General features: G+C 37.1%; 1 protein-coding gene across 2 annotated transcripts; it reads right to left on the bottom strand.

The window, feature by feature from the left end:
* Nucleotides 1-2,550: 2,550 nt before the first annotated feature.
* SLITRK1 (SLIT and NTRK like family member 1) lies at nt 2,551-22,596 on the bottom strand. Of its 2 annotated transcripts, none has more exons than XR_012514318.1 (2): nt 22,080-22,596; nt 2,551-17,131 (listed from the first exon to the last, which is right to left on the bottom strand). XR_012514318.1 is itself a non-coding variant. In XM_074387549.1 (2 exons), exon 2 carries the CDS (start codon nt 21,578-21,580, stop codon nt 19,490-19,492), a length of 2,091 nt encoding a protein of 696 aa, XP_074243650.1. In that variant the 5' UTR covers nt 21,581-21,633; nt 22,080-22,596; the 3' UTR covers nt 17,274-19,489. The 2 variants fall into 2 exon arrangements, 1 of the variants encoding a protein (XP_074243650.1); XM_074387549.1 differs by lacking the exon at nt 2,551-17,131 and adding an exon at nt 17,274-21,633.
* Nucleotides 22,597-24,087: the final 1,491 nt, after the last annotated feature.

The raw sequence follows: 24,087 nt of genomic DNA, 5'->3' as shown, positions 1-24,087 counted from the left end.
TGAAAGAGCTAGAGGAACAAGATCAAAAAAACTCAAAACCTAGCAGAAGACAGGAAATAACTAAGATCAGAGCAGAACTGAAGGAAATAGAGACACAAAAAACTCTCCAAAAAAAATCAATAAATCCAGGAGCTGGTTTTTTGAAAAGATCCACAAAATAGACAGACCATTAGCCAGATTAATAAAAAAGAAAAGAGAGAATAACCAAATTGATGCAATAAAAAACGATAAAGGGGATATCACCACAGATTCCACAGAAATCCAAACCATCATCAGAGATTATTACAAACAACTCTATGCACATAAACTAGTAAACCTGGAAGAAATGGATAAATTCCTGGACACCTGCATCCTCCCAAACCTAAACCTGGAAGAAGCCAAAACCCTGAATAGACCAATAACATGGTCTGAAGTCGAGGCAGCAATAAAGAGCCTACCACCCAAAAAAAGCCCAGGTCCAGATGGGTTCACAGTTGAATTCTACCAAACATACAGAGAGGAGCTGATACCATTCCTTCTGAAACTATTCCAGACAATCCAAAAAGAGGGAATCCTTCCCAAATCATTTTATGAGACAAACATCATCCTGATACCAAAACCCGGCAGAGACTCAACAAGAAAAGAAAATTTCAGGCCAATATCCATGATGAACATAGGTGCAAAAATCTTCAATAAAATACTGGCAAACCGATTGCAACAGCATATCAAAAAGCTCATCCACCATGATCAAGTAGGATTCATCCCGGGGATGCAAGGCTGGTTCAACATACGCAAGTCCATAAACGTAATTCACCACATAAACAGAACCAAAGACAAAAACCACATGATTATCTCAATTGATGCAGAGAAGGCTTTTGACAAAATTCAACAACCCTTTATGCTAAAAACCCTCAATAAACTAGGTATTGACAGAACGTACCTGAAAACAATAAAAGCTATTTACGACAAACCAACAGCCAATATCATACTGAATGGGCAAAAACTGGAAGCATTCCCTTTGAAATCTGGCACTAGACAAGGGTGCCCTCTCTCAACACTCCTATTCAATATAGTACTGGGAGTTCTAGCCAAAGCAATCAGGCAAGAAAAAGAAATAAAGGGTATCCAAATTGGAAAGGAGGAAATCAAATTGTCTCTATTTGCAGATGACATGATTGTATATCTGGAAGACCCCATCACCTCAGCCCAAAGTCTCCTGAAACTGATAAACAACTTCAGCAAAGTCTCAGGATACAAAATCAACGTGCAAAAATCACAAGCATTCCTATACACCAGTAATAGACTTCAAGAGAGCCAAATCAAGAACGAACTGCCATTCACAATTGCTACAAAGAGAATAAAATACCCAGGAATACAACTAACAAGGAACGTAAAGGACCTCTTCAAGGAGAACTACAAGCCATTGCTCAACGAAATAAGAGAGGATACAAACAGATGGAGAAACATTCCATGTTCATGGTTAGGAAGAATCAACATCGTGAAAATGGCCATACTGCCCAAAGTAACTTACAGATTCAACACTATTCCCATCAAGCTACCAATGACCTTCTTCACAGAACTGGAAAAAAACACCTTAAACTTCATATGGAACCAAAAGAGAGCCCGCATAGCCAAGTCAATTCTAAGCAAAAAGAACAAAGCGGGAGGCATCACACTACCGGACTTCAAACTATACTACAAGGCTACAGTAATCAAAACAGCATGGAACTGGTACCAAAACAGAGATATAGACCAATGGAACAGAACAGAGGCCTCACAGGAAATACAACATACCCACAACCATCTGATCTTCGACAAACCTGACAAAAACAAGCAATGGGGAAAGGACTCCCTGTTTAATAAATGGTGTTGGGAAAACTGGCTAGCCATGTGCAGAAAGCAGAAACAGGACCCCTTCCTGACACCTTACACCAAAATTAACTCCAGATGGATTAAAGACTTAAACATCAGACCTAATACCATAAAAACCCTAGAAGAAAATCTAGGCAAAACCATTCAGGACATAGGTGTAGGCAAGGACTTCATGACCAAAACGCCAAAAGCAATGGCAACAAAAGCCAAAATAGACAAATGGGACCTAATCAAACTCCACAGCTTCTGCACGGCAAAAGAAACAGTCAGTAGAGTGAATCGGCAACCAACAGAATGGGAAAAAATTTTTGCAGTCTACCCATCTGACAAGGGGCTGATATCCAGAATTTACAAAGAACTAAAGCAGATCTACAAGAAAACAACAGACAAGCCCATTCAAAAATGGGCAAAGGATATGAACAGATACTTTACAAAAGAAGACATACAGGAGGCCAACAAACATATGAAAAAATGCTCATCATCACTGGTCATCAGAGAAATGCAAATCAAAACCACATTGAGATACCATCTCACACCAATTAGAATGGCGATCATTAAAAAATCTGGAAACAACAGATGCTGGAGAGGATGTGGAGAAATAGGAACACTTTTACACTGTTGGTGGGACTGTAAATTAATTCAACCATTATGGAAGACAGTGTGGCGATTCCTCAAGGACCTAAAAATAGAAATCCCATTTGACCCAGCAATCCCATTACTGGGTATATATCCAAAGGATTATAAATCATTCTACTATAAGGACACATGCACACGAATGTTCACTGCAGCACTGTTTACAATAGCAAAGACCTGGAACCAACCCAAATGCCCAACGATGATAGACTGGATAGGGAAAATATGGTACATATACACCATGGAATATTACGCAGCCATCAAAAACGATGAGTTCATGTCCTTTGTAGGGACATGGATGAACCTGGAAACCATCACTCTCAGCAAACTGACACAAGAGCAGAAAATCAAACACCATATATTCTCACTCATAGGCCGGTGTTGAACAATGAGAACACATGGACACAGGGAGGGGAACACTACACACTGGGGTCCGTTGGGGGGAAATGGGGGAGGGACAGGGGGGTGGGGAGGTGGGAAGAGATAGCATGGGGAGAAATGACAGATACAGGTGAGGGGACGGAAGACAGCAAACCACACTTCCATGTGTGTACCTATGCAACAATCTTGCATGTTCTTCACATGTACCCCCAAACCTAAAATGCAATAAAAAAAAAAACTGTGTGATACCTTAAAGATGATAATTAATAATTGCCTATGAATAAGATTTTGGTTATTTTTAAATATAAAAGATGTTACAAAAACTATAACATACTATTAAGAAGAGCCAGTCAATGTTAAATAACTAATATTCCTTGATGTACTGTAATTTGGAAAAAAATCTGATTGCATTTAATAGAGACTAATAATTCCCAGTAACTATTGTTAAGAAAGCTTAAGATTCAAAATTATGTAGGAAACTCAAGCTTTATTTACAAACATATTTGATCCTTATTTCAGCCCTATATGAGGCAAAATTTGGCAATTTTTAAATGGGTAAAACATTTGTACCAGTCCTAAATCTTAACAGGTAGTTTTAATAAATCTATAAAACGGTCTTATTTTCATTTGTTCAACAAACTATGTAAACACACAATTTGTATTCTCATAATTTTATGAGACTTGCAAACTAAAAGACACAGATGGTATTTCCCTATTTTTCAACATAGACCTCTAGTGGTGCTCTGTCCTATTTCATCCTTCATGAGTCTGTATCCCAGAGGTTGTGGTGTACTACTGCCCTTATTCTTAGACTATGGGGTATGTGGGGATATGGCTGGAGAAAAGTTTTCCAGAAACATTTCTGTAGAATATTTTAAAAATCTCTTTGTAGCCACATCTTTGGTGAATTATAGCACTGTGACTCATTTGCTTTTAATGTGTCATTTAGTGTATATCTAACTTTATATAAATCTATTTCTATCTCTACCTATCAAATATATTTGATTAGTTTATCAAAAGATGAAGTTATATGTCCTCTTTGAAATCTAACTGCCTTTATCTTCATAATAGACCTAGTAATGGAAATATTTACTCACAAATATTATACTTTGTGGTCCATAGTAGATTGGATTTGGGAAGAGTGTGGTCTCAATATTCGCTGAAAATAAGGATTTTGCCTTGTCACTCTGCTACCATACTTCAAAGCTTAAAGATAAATATCTTTATATATGTTAATTTAATCCATTAACATTAATTATCTATTATTCTCCAAATATCAGGGAGAATAAAAAATACATAAGACATGAAACCTGTTCAGGGAGAACATAAAACATCAATTGACCCCAAAGCATTTGGATATTCTAATGTTCAAAACACCTATTTATTATTCTGAATACCTATTTATTATTCTGAACATAGGTATAAATTATTTTAAAAGTAGGTAGGAAGTAAATTCTTTAACACATAGCATTTGCTTAGGGATCTAACAAAACAGTGGCAAATAAGAATAAACTGACATTTTGTTTCATTAACTATAGTCCTAAGTGATAAGTTCAGGTGGAAAGTCAGTTAGCTTTTTAACACACTAAATGAGAGGAAATAAACTTGCTTATAAAGCTCAGTAAGAAAGCCAACCAGTTACAGATTTATGAACTTCCATATTTATCAACTATAGGCTATCAGTTTACTATTTATAGTATTTTGTTAGTCTTATGAAATCTATGTATGGAAAAGGCAAATTCATTAAACACAAGGGGAACTTTGAATTGTGCAGTTTTAAAATATACACTATCGTGACCAATTAATCTGATTTCCTTGAAACTGCTAAACTGATCAATCTTCCAGAACTGGATTAGTACAGAAAGTTTGTCGGTGGTATGTCCTCTATTTCTTAGGAGGGGGAAAAAGCTATTTTGAACCACTGGGTCATAAAGTAATGATGTGATTATGTGCTTCAACAGATGGCACAATTGAAGAAAGGCCAAGCTGTTTATGGTAAATGGCACACAACTGGACATAGAAATGCCTGAAAGCCACAGAAAATAAATGCAGTGACTTCCCTTTTTGTTTTGTTGTTATTGTTAACTGGATTATTAGTTTTCTTTCAGAAGTAATCGCCTGCTAGCCTATTGTTTTAGACCACTATGAATACACTTTTCTAAGGTTTGAGTCTGTTTTCTTGTCTTTTTCCCCTCCTAGAGTACTTTTTCTGGGCTACAATTCTAATAAGTGTTCTGGAAAAAAAAAATAGGTGATAAGAATGACAGGAAAGTAATGAGTTGTGAGGCCAATAAGTGTGGGAAATATATCATATGTTTCTCATAGAAACAGAATATTGTATTGGATTTTGTGAATACATACTCTTAGAATCTGAAATCTTCTAAGAACTATTACTTAAGTTATTTAATGCAGTATTTCTCTAAATTTTAAAATCAAAAAATCAATTTTGGAGGTTGCAGATTTTGAAATTACTTGGACCTTTGGAATCATGGACCACAGTTCTATAAATTGCAGAGTCAAAATAGATTACATAGAAGTCATGAGAGGGAAGCATGTTTTTCACCCTAAGCAAGCATATTTTGACATCTTAGCTCACTTCACATTTAGTACTGGAAGGCAAAATGAATTGCTGATAGCATGGACGATTAGTATTATTTTAGAAATAACATAATAGGTACTTCTATTAGTAGATGTTGTGACAAGCGAAACAGACCAAAGACCCTTGAAGACAACTAATACAGAGTTTTCAAAATCAAATACAATAGTTGCTCCAATTCTATAATTGATTTGGTGGGGGAAGAATTTTTTTGAACAACCAAGAGTCAGAATACTATAGGACAACTGAAAAGTGGTAAAAATACAAAATCGTCTAGTCTCATTTGCTGAGGAAATGGAGAATAGTAGATCTTACATGTTCTCATCACATACACAAAAAAGATAAGTATGTGAGGGAATGACTATGTTAATTAGCTTGCTTCAATCTTTCAACAATGTATACATATATCAAAACATCCCATTATATACCATAAATATATATAATACTATTTGTGAGATAGATAAATAAAATATTTTAAAAGATAAAGATTGAAAAGGACAAATTAAAAAATCTGATTTTTTTTTAAAAAAGGTGATTTGGCTCCTTAGCATATTTTATTTATATGTAATATGAAGCACTAGAAAGCATTCTTTCTGCCAAACAATCCCATTGAAACGAGAGCATGAAACATGCACTTGTTTAAGCTACCACACTGCTATTAAATTGTTTAACACATCACACCTCTGGCAAAAAAATTTTTTATTAAACCATTTCATCACATCCTAGTGCTATGTAGTTTGTGGTGTTTTTGTTTCCTTCTATAGACTAGCTAAAATCAGCTACCATAAAGAAATTTAGATGAAGCTTAGTTGGTAGATGCACAGAAGGAAGATAAATAACATTTTACAGTATCAGCTACTGCCCAATAAGTAGAACAAATGAGGGAGGATGTGAGTTTAATTGTATTAAATTCTAAAATGCATGTATTTACTTCATGGTAGATATAGAATGGTGAAATATAATTATAAGATAGCATATGTCGGGTGCAGTGGCTTACATCTGTAATCCCAGCACTTTGGGAGGCCGAGGCGGGCGGATCACGAGGTCAGGAGTTTGAGACCAGCATGGTCAACATGGCGAAACCCGGTCTCTACTAAAAATACACAAAGTAGCCGGGTGTGGTGGCGGGCGCCTGTATTCGCAGCTACTCAGGAGGCTGAGGCAGGAGAATTGCTTGAACCCAGGAGGTGGAGAGTGCAGTGAGCCGAGATGGTGCCATTGCACTCTAGCCTGGGCAACACAGCGAGACTCCGACTCAAAAAAAAAAAAAAAGAAAAAATAGCATACACCTATCATCCCAGGGAAAACAACAAGCATGTGGATGTAAGAAAAGTGTCACAAGGCCGGGCGCGGTGGCTCAAGCCTGTAATCCTAGCACTTTGGGCTTTGGGAGGCCGAGGCGGGTGGATCACGAGGTCAAGAAATCGAGACCATCCTGGTCAACATGGTGAAACCCCGTCTCTACTAAAAAAATACTAAAAATTAGCTGGGCATGGTGGCGTGTGCCTGTAATCCCAGCTACTCATGAGGCTGAGGCAGGAGAATTGCCTGAACCCAGGAGGCGGAGGTTGCGGTGAGCCGAGATTGCACCATTGCACTCCAGCCTGGGCAACAAGAGCGAAACTCCGTCTCAAAAAAAAAAAAAAAAAAAAAAAGAAAAGTGTCATAGAAGATTTAGATAGACAGACATTGACAATCTTTCATCAAGTTAAAAATGCATCTAAATACCTTAGACCTGGATTTGAATTTTGGCCCTGACACTTAGCAGTGTACTCTCAGGCAAGTTTTTTTCATCTTCTGATTCTTTATTTATAAAATGGTGATTTAAAAAATTGCCTACCTGATAGGATTATTTTGAGAAATTTAAAAAACAATAAAATTATCTACTATTAATAAATAGCTAATACTTTCTGAAACTTCATAATGTCTCAACACCTCTTTTAAGGATTACTATATTCTTATTCATGACATTTTCACATTCATATTGACATTAATATATTCACTATATTACATGAGGTAGGTACTATTGTCATTCATGTATTACAGGTAAGAAAATCAAAATCCTATAACTAACGTTAGTAACTGGGTTAAGTTCACTGTTGATAGTTCCTAAAGCTATTTTAGAAATGATATGGTTACATGTTATGGTAGGTAGCTAGTCAGACAGGAGCAGGGCAGGAGAGAGACCTGCCCCTCCCAACCCTACTGCCAGGAATGTCAGGTGACCATCATGTGATGGTCAGGCAGTTGTTAGCTGTCTCTTTAAAATAATTGGTTGCAGCTGGCCACAGGGACAAGCAGTCTCCCAATAGAAAAACTTGAAGCTGGTAATCAGCAGCTTCCAAATAATTAGACCTAAGGAGTCTGGTGAGTGGGCTCAAGCATATGCACTAAGGGGCGAAATGGTGGAGTTTAACTGATGTAGGACCTCTAGGAACACTCAATTGATCAAATATGATGAACTTACTATCAATCCTCTTCAACTATGGTTCTAGTCCAGGCCTATTTTTATACTACCTTTATAACAACATTTTGATGAATTCACTGGCATAATTTTTTAAATATATAAATTGAGTGGAAAATATAAATATTCTATATATTTTTGAAAATTGTATACAATTTTCATAAAGTAAAATATTTTGAAAACATTTTAATGAATATATATAATAAAAATCCAATTTGAGTTTTATTAGGGTACCTTAAAGTTAGTTCACTCTAGGGATTGGTAAATTTCCAGATCAGTTCTGATACTAGACCTGATTTTATGCTCCCTGTGAGCAAAGAATGCCTTTTATATTTTTAAGTACTTGAAAAAATTTAAAAAATAATATTTAATGACACATAAAATTTATATAAAATCCAAATTTTTGTGCCCATAAATAAAGTTTAAATTTTGCAAATAAAAATGTTCGGGAATTAGTTTTCTCTCTTATTTTATACACAATAGCTACATTATATACTTCGGTATATAATAACTACATGATATCCTAGATTTTGCATATTAGTCCATAACACCCAAAATACTTATTATCTTACCTCTTACAAAAATTGTCTTCTGACAGTTTGATTCTAGTTCAACAGTCTCACTGTCTCACTGTAAATATGAAAATTGAGGTTTATTAAAATTAAGAGACTTGCCTAACAGAACTGGTTAGAGGAGAATATAATCCAGAATCAAGACCCTCTGCCCGTAGGTTCATTTTTGTGGTCCCCTAAATAATTCCAAGGGCTTTGAATTCCGTAGTACCATGAGGTTTTATTATGAAAACCTAACCAGAGCTTTCATCCAGCTTTTAACTTTCTTTTTAAAAATAAGCAGGGTACTTACAACATGGTATCAAATCTCTACAGAAATAACTAAAGCTACTCAGAGCCTTATGAAGAGGAAAAACTGTTCTTATGTAATATCCAAAACTATTATTTGAATTACAGCAGTACTAAAAAATTTTTTTAAAGTAATCACAATTTACTTAGAAGATTAAGTTCAATAATACTTAAGTTGTTAGGGATTAGAGACAGTTAATGACAGTGAACTGAATGGTATGTGCACATAAATGGTTTTATAAAGAAAACATTATTTTTTAACAAAAATTGTGCTGCCTATTCAAAGGTTGGACTCAATACCAAATGTTGTGCATGATTCTTTTAAGAGCTTGTCAAACCACAGAGTTGCATACAAGCAAAGGTAAAATAAAACCTTCAGAGACCAACATTCAACTACCTACCAAATAAATATAATCTGATTCTCATTCTTGTATTTATTACTAAAGGTAACCTGACTTTGGCGGAAATCTTTCTTCTTAGAAAATAAAAGTCTAAGGCCGGGCGCGGTGGCTCAAGCCTGTAATCCCAGCACTTTGGGAGGCCGAGGCGGGTGAATCACAAGGTCGAAAGATCGAGACCAACCTGGTCAACATGATGAAACCCTGTCTCTACTAAAAATACAAAAAATTAGCTGGGCATGGTGGCGCGTGCCTATAATCCCAGCTACTCAGGAGGCTGAGGCAGGAGAATTGCCTGAACCCAGGAGGCGGAGGTTGCGGTGAGCCGAGATCGCGCCATTGCACTCCAGCCTGGGTAACAAGAGCGAAACTCCATCTCAAAAGAAAAAAAAAAAAGAAAAGAAAAGTCTAAGTCTTTAGTCAGTGGTAGTGGATGTAGCAATGTATAAGGTTAGTCACTTCAATCTCATTCCGAAATAGGCCTGTTAAAGCAGAACTCTGCATTTCAACTTAAGGTTTACATTGTACCTTTATGTCATAATCTGTTTTTCTTCTTTTGCACACCATTTTAGCTTTTTTTACTCGATTTTCAGAAAATAATAGCTTACTAATTTCTGGTTTGGGGAAAAATATGCAGATATTACAGATATCATACATGTTTCATATCTTTTCTATATTAGTTGTGTCTAAAAACCAGTTTACATTTTAATTTTCAATAAATCTGCCCTGAAGATAAAGTACACCAGTTAAATGCAACCAAAGGTTTAGTTTTTAATCTGTAAAATGTAACATCAATAAAAGAGTAATGCTAAATTCTAAGTCCATATTTTACTTCCTAAATACTCGAGTTCCATATTTCCATTAGCAGCCTACCCAGAATATATAAATAAACAATCTCAAATGCAAATACTAAAGTTAACTCTACAACCTAAAACCTGCTTCCTCCAGCCTTTTTCTCTCAACAAAAGGCATAGTCAAGACAGCCGATTAAAACACACACACACAAAATTATTTTCTTTACCTTAGACCCCACACCAACAATATTCCCCTAGCTTTGCATTTCTGTTCATCTCCACTGCTATCACTATTGTTCAAGATACTGTCATCTCCTACCCAAACTCTGCAACAGTATCTGTTTGCCTTGTCCTTTGACCTCGTAATTCATTCTACTTTTTAAAAAGCCTAAGTGGGCTGGGCCCAGTGGCTCATGCCTATAATCCTAGCACTTTGGGAGGCCAAGGTGGGCAGATTACCTGAGGTCGGGAGTTCGAGACTGGCATGGCCCAACATGGCAAAACCCCATTTCTACTAAATAAATAAATAAATAAATAAAAATAAAAATAAAAATAAAAATAAAAATTAGTCTGGTGTGGTAGCAGGCACCTGTAAAAAAATAAAAATAAAAATAAAAATAATTAGCCTGGCATGGTGGCAGGTGCCTGTAATTCCAGCTACTGCAGAGGCTGAGGCAGGAGAATCACTTGAACCTGGGTGGCAGAGGTTGCAGTGATTGCACCACTACATTCCAGCCTGGAGACAAGAGTGAAACTCCACCAAAAAAAAAAAAAAAAGAAAAAGAAAAAAAGAAGAAATCTAAGTGGTTATCTAAATATACCACTTTGATCATTCTGCTTGTGAGTTTAAAACTTGAAATAAAATCTAAATTCTTTGCCATAACCTATAAATCCTTTTCTGGCTTATCTCTGCCTCTCTATGTTTGTCTGCCTATGGGGCCAGACTCTAGCCATTTTTTCTTTTTAATTTTCAAACATTTTAAAATTACAATATATTGTACTTGGTGATTTATTTTCCAAAATCTCTGTTGCTCCATATCTTAAAATGCTTGTTTCTTTCTTATCATTTTTCACACAATTCCAGTTTTATCTCCTCAGAGAAGAATTCTCTGATGACCCTAAAATCAGAGAAGATCATTTTATTTCATTCACAGCTCTTTAGTATTCAAATTTATGTTATCTATTACTTATTGTTTTGTTCTTCCGTAATCCTCTATAGAATGTAAACTCAGATAAACAGAAGTATAGTCTGTTCTGTGTTTTAGAACCTCGGCATAAGTGTCCAGCATATAGTAAATGATAAATAAATATATGTAGATTCAATTTTGGCTATTGTAAATACTGCAGATGGGAAAGCAGATATCTCTTTGATATACTGATTTCCTTTTTTCTGGGTATATACCTAGCAGTGGGATTTTTGGATCATATATGGTAGGTTCCAACAATCAAAGTAAAATTGCTACCATCCCACTTGTTTTCCTGTTCCTTTTCAGATTTTGAATTTGGTATAATTAAGACGTAGTGCCCTGACACAAGGCTATCTTGCCTTCTCGAATCACTTTGGGCTATATGATACATTTACTACTGAGACTTATATTCTGAAGAACTCACTTTATTTTAAAAGCTGTAGTGAAAATATTTCTCATTCATGGTTTAAAAGACAACATAAATACAGATTGAAATTTCTCTTCTGGTACTATGTTGTACTAGTTTTACATATTATGAACTAAAAGTCCTGAATTTATAAAAGAGAATAATCCTGTTTCCAGTCTATGTGAGGACTAAAGTCAGAATTTTTTTATCTTGCCCAAATTTCCACCTAAGGGAGTTGTGTGCTACAAACTATAAATTCTCATCAGATGGGTTTATTTGACCCTATATATTGTGATTTACTTTTCAGTCTGACTCTGGCGTAATATTACAAGACAAGAAAAAAATATTTAATCCCAAAACATATTTCCTGGCCATCCCTTGAAATTGCCTGCAAAATCTCTTGTGGGAAAAATCCACATCCTATAGAGAATCCCCTTTGTTTTCCTTCCTCTTTTTCCAGATCCAAGAGATAATCAACTAAGAGCCAGGCATCATTTTAGGTCTTACAAGAAACATTTTACAACCTGCTCTCTCTCTGAAGTCTTCTGAGATCCCTCTGCACAATAAAACTTGGTCTCCACAATCCTTTATCTTAACCTGAACATTTCTTTCCATTGATCCCAGGTCTTCAGATAAACTCAACCAACTGTCAACCAGAAAGTGTTTAAATTTACCTGTACCTTGGAAGCCTCAGCTTTGAGTTGGCCCGCCTTTCTGAGCCCAACCAATGTATTTCTTAAATGTATCTGATTGATGTCTCATGCCTCCCTAAAATATATAAAACCAAGCTGTACCCCAACTACTTTGGGCACATGTTCTCAGGACCTCCTGAGGGCTGTGTAACAGGCCGTGGGCACTCGTATTTGGCTCAGAATAAATGTCTTAAAATATTTTACAGAGTTTGACTCTTTTCATCAACATATGCATAAAATATTTTACAGAGTTTGACTCTTTTCATCAACATATGCATTTAATTACCCTTCAGGTATGTAAATTGGGCTTGCATGAATGGAAATTTAAAAGGCAAAATACTAGCTATCCATGTAAAAATACTGAAAAAATGTTCTATTTTGTAAAATATTGTAGCATAAATATCTTTCAAATGGCTATTAATAATGTCATGCTCATGCAAATAATATTCCAATGTGCTCTCATCTTAATTTCTTCTTAATTTGATGTTATAAATTTTGAGTTAAAATAGTAACATGACATTCCATGTAATTCAACTCTTGGAGATTACTGCTAGTAACAGGAAATTTGATTGTTGGAGAGATGACTAGTATGCTGAAAAATACAAATATCATCCAATTAAACATTTGCTAAAAAATACAAAAATAACATTTTCTGATCCAGAAAAAAATTAAGGGTTCTCTCTCTCATTAAAGGATGTGCTGAGATTTAGGAAAACATTTAGTCATTCAGGGAACAGAGGGATTAACAGCATTAAAATATTTACTTAAGTAATTTAGTCATTCCAATCTCTTCATATTCATTTGATAACTAGTTAAGCCAATTTACATCCATGATTTAGAAACATTGAGTTCACTGATGTTAATACCAACTTAGTTATGGAAATGCCATATCCAACCATTTACTGTATAAGCTACCAAAAAACACACTGATGGTGAATATGCCCAATGAAGTAAAGTTAACTGGATACACAACTGAATCAGATTTGCTATAAAATTTATCTAATTGGACATAAATTAGCACATAATTTTTGTATGATACCATTTCATATTTAACAGAACAAAATATTTCAGATATAATAATTTAGTCATGTAGGATTATTTTAATTATATGACAGGTTTTTAAATAAATAATAGTACCTGGACTAAAATGTATGGATTCTACAACAGTATAGAGGCGATGCATAATTTCAAATTCCTATTTTATAATCCTATTATTTTATGGAAGAGGCAGTAAATTCTATATAAGCACAGAATATTATCCAAATTCTATTGCTATGATGATAATGCGCATTTCTTTTTCTTTCATATGCAGCTTGGAAATGTTAAACAAGATATTGATTTAAAATGGAAAAGTGCACAATCAATGTCACAGAATCTGGTAACAGCCATTATTGTTTATGGCGCTAGTGATCCTTTTCCACTTATCCTCCTTTCCTGGGAAGCAAAAGACTGCTTCTTTGATAATGCTGTGGAGTGGCCATTTATCATCTATATTTTAGGCACTTTCATTTTTCACTATATATTGACTTTTTCTATCGATATGCTACAGCTGAGCATGTTTTCTTCCTGTATTCTTCTGCCAAGAAAAGAAATGGAGTTGGAAGCAAAGAGAATAAGACATATAAGTGAGTAAATGCATGCCTCAGCTTACTCCTTTCTGCTTGTTAAACTCTTGGACTTGTACATCTGGACATTACTACTAAGTAATTGAATAAGTTTTCCTAAACGAAAAATAGCAAGGAGATTATTAGCTTTACAGTAAAATTGTAAAATTATATACAATATTAAAGTTTCTATAATCTGAATCTAATATATATATATAAAACACAAATCAAACCTAAGTGCCCAGATACTATTTCTAAACTTCTTATAATATAAAAGATTCTATTTAATTTTTCAGTGTCATGTTTGATTTCTCAGATAACTAAAATTGAAAAATTATCAGTCATTCACTTGTCCTGAGAAAAACTGGTTTGATTACTTCTTTTTAGAATGATTATTAAAAAACTCTTTATGAAGTTATAAAATAGCAGGAATTATTCCCATTTCACAGAAAAAGAAATGAAAATAAGACTACTGAAGTAATTAAATTACTTCTTTAATTTAAAACATTGTTTTGAGATTTTCAAGTATTTACACCAGCTAATAAAACTGATGTAACGATTACACTTTTTCAAATGACCCAGAACCTAAATTACTTGAAAGAAACGCAAAATGTTCTAGCAGCATTCTTCAAACACTGCCAGACATGCGCTATGCTATAATTCCAATGATGTATGTATCTCACCTTTGTAGGACATAAACTACTTGAGGTTTGAATTAGCTTATTTTATTTTCCCAGCAGAGCTTCTATAATATTTTTCATGTGGCAAGTGCCCAATTAATGTTGCCAATTCAATATTTATGTCTAACACATTCAGAAGTCTTCAAACAATTAGGTAATTCTCCAATAAACTTTGTGCAAAGTTCAAGTATAAAATATAATTATATTTCAAGTGTGTAACATAGTATATATTATTGGGTAAATGAGAAAAGAGTAATTAGTTGGCTATTGGGGTCTAAGCCAATAAAGTGAAATTGCTAGTCAATTGAGGGAAAAGTGTTATACTGGGCTTAATCATCAAAGACGATTTCTTCAGTCATTTATTTCATTTGGTAAACAATTTTTAAACATTTAATGTTATCTTAACTATTCAAATTTTTTTCTGAAATCTGATCAAATTTTAATAGAATATGAAAAATTGTGATAGGTCACAACAAATTGAGCTCACATTTCAAAATTTGTTTTTAATGGATGGCTTCATGAAACCACTCAGATTTCTTTTCAATGTCAAGAAGAAAGTCTTGTATGTCTTCATGTTAGTTCTTATAATAGCATCTTGGTAACACTATAGATGAAAGAAAATGACAGGGGATTATAAGAAAAGTATTTAATTTAGACCTCTTTATGGTTCAAGGCCACATTAAAGCAAATAATATAATTTAAAAATCTTGAATATGCATGTATTATGTCTGTTGATATCATGCAGAGTTCATCTTTTGGATTAAATTAATAGATTTCAATAATAGAGAAAATGAATCAAAAGTTAATACATGCTAAAATTAAATATTTAGCATATTTTATATTTCTATTTTTCTTTAAGTATACAAATAAAAACAGGATTTATAAATTAGTTGGCGGAACTATTGAATTAGAAACCACTATTTTCAATGTTACACTAACACATTATAAACAGAACTTCCATGTTCACCCTTGCAAATTCATCCACCTCACTCTGTCTACTAAATAACATTATTAGAAATCTGAAAAAGCTAAATTAACAAACTGTCTTTATAACCACCAATATAACTGCAACATATTAAAATTCCTGACAATTCTACATACATCTAATATAAATATTAAGAAAAAAATCTTGTTGTGTTCATGTTATATTAGCTATTTCAGTCTCCTCTTGGGTAAGCATGTAAAAATGGTTAAACAATAAATTTCTATGGCAACAACTTAAATTCTAGGATATTCTTAGTTACAGCAGCAGCCACAGAAGCTACTACTTTCTCTTAGGCAATGCAACTAAACAAGCTCGTTCTTTCCTCCTTTTCCATTGAGCACAACTAAAATCTCTTTTACTTTGATAAACTACAGAATGATTTAACTAGAAACAAGGTATCTCAACTAATGCACATAGCAACTACAGTTATATGAACATTTTATGTAAAGACAACAAAGAGAAGATGCTAAGTACTTTAAAATTAAAGTTACATGATGAGACCAAATGTATTATGTATCCTATAAACCAAACTAATATATATGTGTATAAAACCAATGTAATATTAATTACATAATTGTTACAGAGACATTTTATCAAAATGAATAAAACATTGCCAGTTTAAATAATAAATATTCTTATACATGAAATTATTGGATATCTTATGTGCATAGATTTTTAACATATATTATTAAAATATTCTGATAGTCCTAAAATTTTAGAATATATAGATGACTTAGTTTCAATCATTTGAATATCTATAATTTATGAACTCATTTAGCACACTCATTTTTTTTCTTTTGTGCTATGTCTTCTTATATACTACTCTTGAAGAACACACTGAAGTTATTTCCACTGAATGAAGGGCAAATTTCTGTTGCTGCAAGAAATATTGGAAATATAAAGAGCGACCAATACACACTTGGCTATGAACATACAACCTGAGTCCCTGATTTGTTAAATAGTATTTTCCTAAATGCGTATTTTTTAAAGATTGCGTTAAGAACTTGATCAGATAAATGTATATGATTACACATTCAAAATATAAGGTCTTTGAATACAAGGAAAATTGAATTTAAATTTTACTCCACTGCTTATGTATGACCAGAGTTACTGCTGACTTTTCTGAAGCCTCAATTTTCTCATCTGTATAATGGAAATAGTATCTTACTAAACTGCCTTGTGGTTAAGAGATTAATTTAAGTAATTATGTAAACCACTTAGCACATGCATGGCACACAATTACTACTCCAAAACCATTGAAGCTACTATTTAAAAATATTTTTACTCCTTTAACCTTGGTTTCTATATTGTAATTTCTTTTTAATTAAAATGAAGAAAAGTTCTTGCCTCTATGCACACCTCCTATGCAAAGTTCTAGTTTCCTGACCTAGATTAGTCACGTATCAGTTTCAAAATTACTAACATACCTCACTACATATCTGCCATTAAATGTCACCTTCCACCAGAGATGTTGTTTCTACATCTGTCATTTTTTTCTTCTCTTTCTAAAGGTCACAACATTGTCAAATGTATGCCTCTTCTCCCCCAATTTTTCCATCACAAATCTGTCAATTGCTCATCAAGAACCCAGATGTACTTTCTGTAAAAAAAAAAAAAAAATCCATCCTGTGAGAAATTTACCAATAATAACAGAGCAGATTAGGTTGCAGGTTTACTGTCATGAAATGCAGTCCACAAACAAAAGAATCAAGAGAGAAAATGATGAATGGCCTTAGGAATAGTCATGGTTTATAATAAAGATTTTATTTAAAAAGTGTTAAAATAAATAATACATATTCTAGAACATCACTGTTCTGGGAAATCACTTCCCTTTAGAATATGAGTTCTAGATGGTAAATCTACTTACAACTGCTCTGGGATCTTTCATTAGCTGATTTACACTCCTATATTAAAAACAAAATCTATGGTCTGCAGTCTTTTGACATATTTCTCAAGGGTGGATATGTGGTGGAATGCAGACTCCATCAATATATGTGGTTTTGTTTGCTTTTTGTAGCTTTACTACTGTTTAGAAATCCCAGAGGAATATGATTGAGGCCAGAGTTACATTGGTTCATAAAATTCGAACAGTTCAATGCTGTTTTTGTTAATTGCTGGGCCACAACCAGAAATCCGGATGATGGGAGAGAAACACTTCTTTAGGATAATGATTAATTTACATAAAGATGAGTGATTTAACAAATTTTAATATGCAGTTGCTGGGGCGGGGAAGGTGGGTGGGCACTAATTAGTTTTACCGTTTTCAGCAGATGTTGAATTCAAAATTCTAGCAGCATCTCAAATGCCAGTCATTAGGTCTGTCTCTCATTGAAGAGTGCTGACCAATGAAATCTCCACTCTGTTTAATGAGACCGATCTAGGCAGAGTCAATTAAATCAAATCTCTCCTAACATCCTTAATATATCTGCAGTGTGGGCAGCACCAACAAAAGCAGCAGAGAGGGATTTCCAGTATTAATAAAGGGATTCACTGCCACATTTGGAGAGGGGAAAAAACGAAGGGGTGTGTTAGGGCAAGACCTTTATGGACTGGGCAAAGCCTGTAAAATTTGAGTCAAGGTGGGGGTGGGGTTAGGGGTGGAAGCGGGGGAAGAGGAGCTACTTAAAGGGTAAAAAGCTAAGTAAGGCGATTAGAGAAAGAGCCTTAATGTAGCTCAGGAAGGGATCTACCCCCAACCGTTTCCCTCCCCTGTCTCTTCCACCGCAAATCCAATTTACCAGTTGCAAATATGAAGCTGGAAAAATGTAAGGACCCAGAGTTGAAAACATTTTCACTTTAATACTGAAAAAATATGCCATTATAAAATCCTCAAATAGAATTAGTAAGTTTCACGTGCTTCCTCCGTTCTTTTTTCCTACTTTATAAGTAAGATTTATACCAGCACAGAATTGCTACCATAGGATTGCAGCCTAAGCACTAGAGTGACATTAATTGGTCATGCTTAACTGCCTCAAAATCATTTTTTAAATAATTACACTGATACTATAATAGAAATCATGGGTACTTATTTTACATTCAGATGGAAGGCATTATTGGATATGTATTTTAAAAAGTCCCCCTCAAAAAATAAAATAAAATAAAACATCACCATCAAAATAAAAGAACCCAAAACAACCCCTAAAAACTTCCCTCAACAAAATACATTGTTAACTCATAAAATGGACTGATGACTAGCCATGCAAATGTCTTAAATAAAACCTTTACATTTTTTTTCACAGTAAACGTATGCTCTGAACTGCCTACCGATCACAAATAATGGCGAAATGGCACTTTCTGATTATACTGTATTTTGTTTATAGAAAGTTTGATACGATGGAACTTATCAGGTAAGAGGGTGGGTGCTGTGAAGGAGATGTCTCCAGTCGCGGGGGCGGGCAGAGTCCCTGGAGCGCGTGGATTCCATGCGAGCCATGCAGCACTTTTTGTTTTTTTTTTTTTGTCAGAAGTCAGAGTTACTTATTTACAATACATTCATGCCTTCGTGCAACTGCCTATCCCTGCGTAGCCAACAGGGAGCCATCACGGGGCTAATCCACAGGGGAAAAATAGATATCTATCTCTCTATATAGATGTGGATATATGTATATATGTATAGAACCGCGGTATTCAACCCCACAGGCCTCGGGGCCGAGGGCGAGGGCACTGTCAGTTCTTCCAGCAGGGTCCGTGCTGGGCTTTCTGTCAAAAGGGGCTCTCAGCAAACAGGAGCTGGCTGCGCTCTCCCAGCTCGCCACAGTCAGCTCTTTGTTTCCAGGAGGGAGCTAAGGAAGGGGTCAGCCCCTCTCGGTTGTGTGAGAGCTCACAGTTATTTATCTACTTATGCCTATCCAGGCTGAGGCGCGGGAATTTGGGTACACGCCCCTCCAGTCCCCGGGGTGCCTGCAGCAGGGGAGGATGTATCGCCTTCCCTCTGCTCTCCCCTATCGGGGCTGGGGTCTTAGTCTGAGAGCGAGTGAGAGCCACAGTCATACACTCTGTGGGCCCCATCTGCGTTGTAAGGCCCATTGTGCCAGTAGGAAGAGTCACAGACTGTCTGTAGGGAATTAATCTCGGACGCGGAGGAGTTGGCATCTCGTCTCTTGGACCGCTTTCGGTTCCTCAGGATAAACACGAGCATGCCCACCACGGTGAAGGCGGAGGTGACAAACACCAGCAGCAGTCCCGGGACCAACACCGAGATGGACACCCTGCTGGTGTCTAGGTAGGAGTTGGAGTGCGTCCCGGTCTCCGCCAACCCAGTGCTGTTTTTACTGTGCGAAGTTAACGTGGGCGAGATCCTAGCGTACAGCTGGGGGCAGATCTCGTCATTGGAGAGAAGCATGAAATCCTTTCTAAAGAAGTTCACTGGCGTCTCACACTTGAGGTCGCTCATCAGCACTTCGGAACCCAGGCGTTCTGCCCATTGCTTGAAAGGCACAATGGTGCAGGAGCACTCCCAGGGGTTTCCGTGGAGGTCTATCTGGATGATGGAGGTTAACTGGTCCAGTACCCCTGCCACCGGGAGGTACATGAAATAGTTGTTGTGCAGGCTGAGTTTAGAGAGCGAGACCCCAGCGAACACGTCCACGGGCAGGGACCTCAGCAGGTTGTTGTTGAGAATGAGGATCCTCAGTTTGGGCATGGCATTGAAAGTGCCCGGGAGGATGAGCTGGATCGCGTTGTACTCCACGTTCAGGTACTCTAGGTTCTGTAGCCCCGCGAATTTCTCCCGGGACAGCGTGTCCAGGTAATTGCTATCCATGTACAGCCACCTGAGGTCCAAAAGGTTCTTGAAAGTGTTGTTCTCTACTGTAGCGATGTTATTGTTGCCCAGATCCAACAGAATGAGGTTCTTGTAATCCACAAAGTGCGATTTTCGGATGCTGTGGATCTTGTTATCTCGTAGGAAAAGCTCCTGCACGTTGGAGAGCTTGGGCTTCAAATCAGCCAAACTGCTCACGTTCCGGTTGTTGCAGTTCATCTTTAAACCTGACCCTGGAATGTGGTCGCAGCTGCAGCCCCCAGGGCAGGGCAAACTGTTAGCTAAGGGTTTGTTTCTAGCGCTACCCGTCGCTATCGCTGCTGTGGGTCTGATTTTGATCTGCCAGTTGCCTGGGATCTTTGTACCTCCGTTTGGAGCAGACCCTGGAGTGGCATGATCCTCTTGCCCATTTGTCTTGAAAGGAGTTGGCAAGGGGCCAGGAGCAAAGGTCTCTTCTTGGGCAGGGGGCGCAGGGAGACTAGAATCCACTCGGTTTTTCAAAGGACATAAGTCCTGTTCGGTGGTTTCATTGAGGTCTTTACCCTGCAGTCTGGTGGGGGCTTCGCAGACCACTCGACCGATCAGAGCATTCTTGGGAATGTTTTCCAGCCATTCTTTCAGGGAGAGCAGATCACAGGTGCAGTCCCAAGGGTTATCCTCTAACAGGATCTCCGCAATACCAGGGATTTGCTCCAAGACTTCCTCATAGGGCAGTGTTTTGAGCCTGTTACCCCGGAGGTCGAGGTGGGTGATGGGCACATACTGGAACACGTTGGCAGGTAGGGTGCTGATAAGATTGTCATTTAAAATGAGTACCTCCAGCTTGTTCAAGTCCTGGAAGGCCCCCGGGTCTATATCTCGTAATAAATTAAAATCAGCCTGGAGGTATTCCAGATCGTCCAGCCCCAGAAAAGTCTGCTTTCGAAAAGACTTGATCTTGTTGTTGTTGATGTGCAGCCTTTTCACCAGCTGCAGCCCCAGAAAAGCCCCCGGAACAATTTCATGCAAGCCATTGTTTTCCATGTGCAAACTAACCGCATTATAAAAGTTCGCGAACTCATTAGGGAAAAGTCGAGTGAGGGAATTGCCATGCAGAAATAAATGGTAAAACTGGGAAGTCGGGGCAGTGAAACGCTGCAGACTTGTGAAGCCCTTTTTTTCACAGTCTACGTGTAGGTCCCCTTCTATCTCATTGCAGGAACAGATCTTCTCTTTGCAAACGTCCCCTGTAACGTTTCCAGCGGCAAAACAAAGAGACGTCTCCAGCAACAGAATCCAAAGCAGCATTTTTAAAGCGAGCAATTCATCCCCGATCTCATCACAAAGTAACAGCGACCATCCTGCTCGCCACAGACACAATTCAAGTTCATTTAGTGCTCCAATGTCCGAACCCAGGAAAGGAGAAGAAAAGGGTTTGGGGGGGTGGGGGTGGATTCCTTCCTCCCTAACCCCCCCGCACTGCAATAGCCCAGACGCCAGTCAATAATTATATCCACAAACTATCCAGGCACGTAGTGCAAGGCAAGCAAAAAAAAAAAAAAAAAAAAAAAAAAAGTAGGAAAAAAAACCCACTCCCCCACAACCCTTTAAAAATAACAGAAAAAGAAGTTAAATATATACATATAAATTAAAAGTACACCCTTACAGAATCTCATCTAGTTATCCTCACTGATCAGAAATGAAACAATGCTAGTAATTAGAAGCAAGTGCATGTTAGAGAAACAAGCAGAGGGTTTGCAGCGTAGTACGGGCGCACCGCCTGTGCATGGCTGTGCGTCGGACTGACCTTGCCTCTCTGATACAAAGCAGGGATTTCCGCGGCGTCTGCTGTTGAGGCTGCTGGTGTTCTTGCTGTGGTTTCGGGTTGCCCAGAAGTCCCCCCCGAGGTGCTGTCCAGTCCCCCCGGTGCTGAAATCACGCCCGACCGAAGGACTCACGCTGCCCAGCCAATGGCGCTGGAAATTTTCCGCAATCGCTGCGTTTTGTGGTTGTCCATCCTTTTCCTTTCCTCCCCTTCGGTCCTCTTAAGCCTTTTTTTTTTTTTTTTTTTTTTTTTTTTTTCCTGTGCTTTCGCTCTCGCTTACTAGCTCTTCTTTTCCTGTTCTCCTTCTCTTTCTTCTGCTCTTTCGGAATTACGTGGAGGGGGGCGGAGGGCGGGGGGCGAGTTGTCTGAGGGAGGAAGAGAGCGCGAGAATGAGGGGAGGGGGGCGGAGAAAAGAGTTGCTAAGAAGCTCTGCTCGTTCCAGCCTGGTGCACTCTGAAAGATCTGACACCCTCTGCTGATCTGCAGTAGCAAAAATCCATCTGGCTAGAGAATGCTGAAAGAAAAAAAAAATCAATCCACGTACAGGGCAAGCGTTAAAAATGTGGGCACAAAAGGCTGACGATCTACATAGACGCTTATTTTAAATGGATTATTTGATTCTTTTTGCGTGCTGGAAACTTTACCCTTTCCTTTCCTTAACGAGCTCACAGCCCCCACTAGCTCCAGCATTCGGAAAGGAGTGCTTTTAAAACATTTATTTCCCAATGGCTTGAATAAAATTAGTGTCAGGGTGTCAAGCGAACAGCAATTTGAGGTAATTATACTGCACGCCATTTTCGTCGGTGCTTTAAATGCATTTCTTCCTTCTCTGCGGCACAGTGTTTTATGCTATTTGATGTATCTGAAACCTTCTTTTTTTGGTATGTTAAAAGTGGCTTTTGGAACATATATATTACATAATATCATAAATGAGTGTGAATTTTTTGTTGTAAGGTATATAAATTAGGCATATACTTTTTAAAACTTGCAGAAATGTAGTCAATTTGATCTTTGAGAGTTAGGTTCTTTGATGATATTTCTTGAATATTATTTAACTCTGCAGGGTGAAAACACAATGCATGCTTAAGTCTTTGATTCCAGTCCCAAAGCTTTAACTGAGAACCGGAAAAGAAGGGAGGGGGCAGGGAAAAATCCCAAGATGATTTGTGAGTGCTGTTAAAAACCCACTGGCAGGCAGGCGCGCGCACACTATATGCACGCACGCACATACACGCGCGCGCACACACACACACACCACTGACAAAGTTTCCACATCAGTTTGGACTAATTTAAATGTTTACAAGTAAATAACCAGTTGCATTTTGAAAGGAAGAGATAGAAATCTCTGGTCTCTAAAGCTCAGCGCGAACGCTATCTGCAGGTAGCCAGCAGATCCTCTTCGGGCAGATGCTTGTTGGGTCTCTGATGCTGGGGAAACACGAAGCTCAGGCTTTTTCCAGTGAAGGAAACACCAGATTCCAAACTTGGAGCTTATAAAAATCCAGTAATATCACCTTCTGGGAGGGAAGAAAACGTGAATATACTGCTTCTGTGAAGTCTGTTTTGCTGACTTTTCCTTTCAGAGTCGACACTTTTTCCATCAATACGTTTCAAAATATTTATAGATCATTTTAGGATTTGAAATTTTTAGGTCTTTTAAATAGAATGACTGTTTGGTCCTTTCCGCACTCAAAGCAGAGAGGATATGTTTACACCACTTGCCTTTTTAATTAGATCTTTTGTAAGCTGGACAGCTGCTACAAGCCTAATAATTTTGTGCAAAAGAGCAAATGTTCAAGGAAGTGTGCATTTTGAGAAGGATGGTGGGTAAAAATTTGGGGGAAAGGACTGGGGTTGGGAAAATTTCCAAGGTTAGGGAAGGTGTAGAGATGTTTACAAGATTTTTTTTTTTTTTTTCTGAATCAGTAGCTAATTTCTAGGTGGGTGGGGAAATTTCCTATCTACATATAATGTTTTCCTATGACAAAAT

The sequence above is a fragment of the Saimiri boliviensis genome, chromosome 16 (genome assembly GCF_048565385.1).
Source record: "Saimiri boliviensis isolate mSaiBol1 chromosome 16, mSaiBol1.pri, whole genome shotgun sequence".
In the NCBI taxonomy this organism is placed as follows: domain Eukaryota; kingdom Metazoa; phylum Chordata; class Mammalia; order Primates; family Cebidae; genus Saimiri; species Saimiri boliviensis.
The sequence above is the reverse complement of the archived record's forward strand: the minus strand, read 5'-3'. Positions and strand labels throughout refer to the sequence as shown.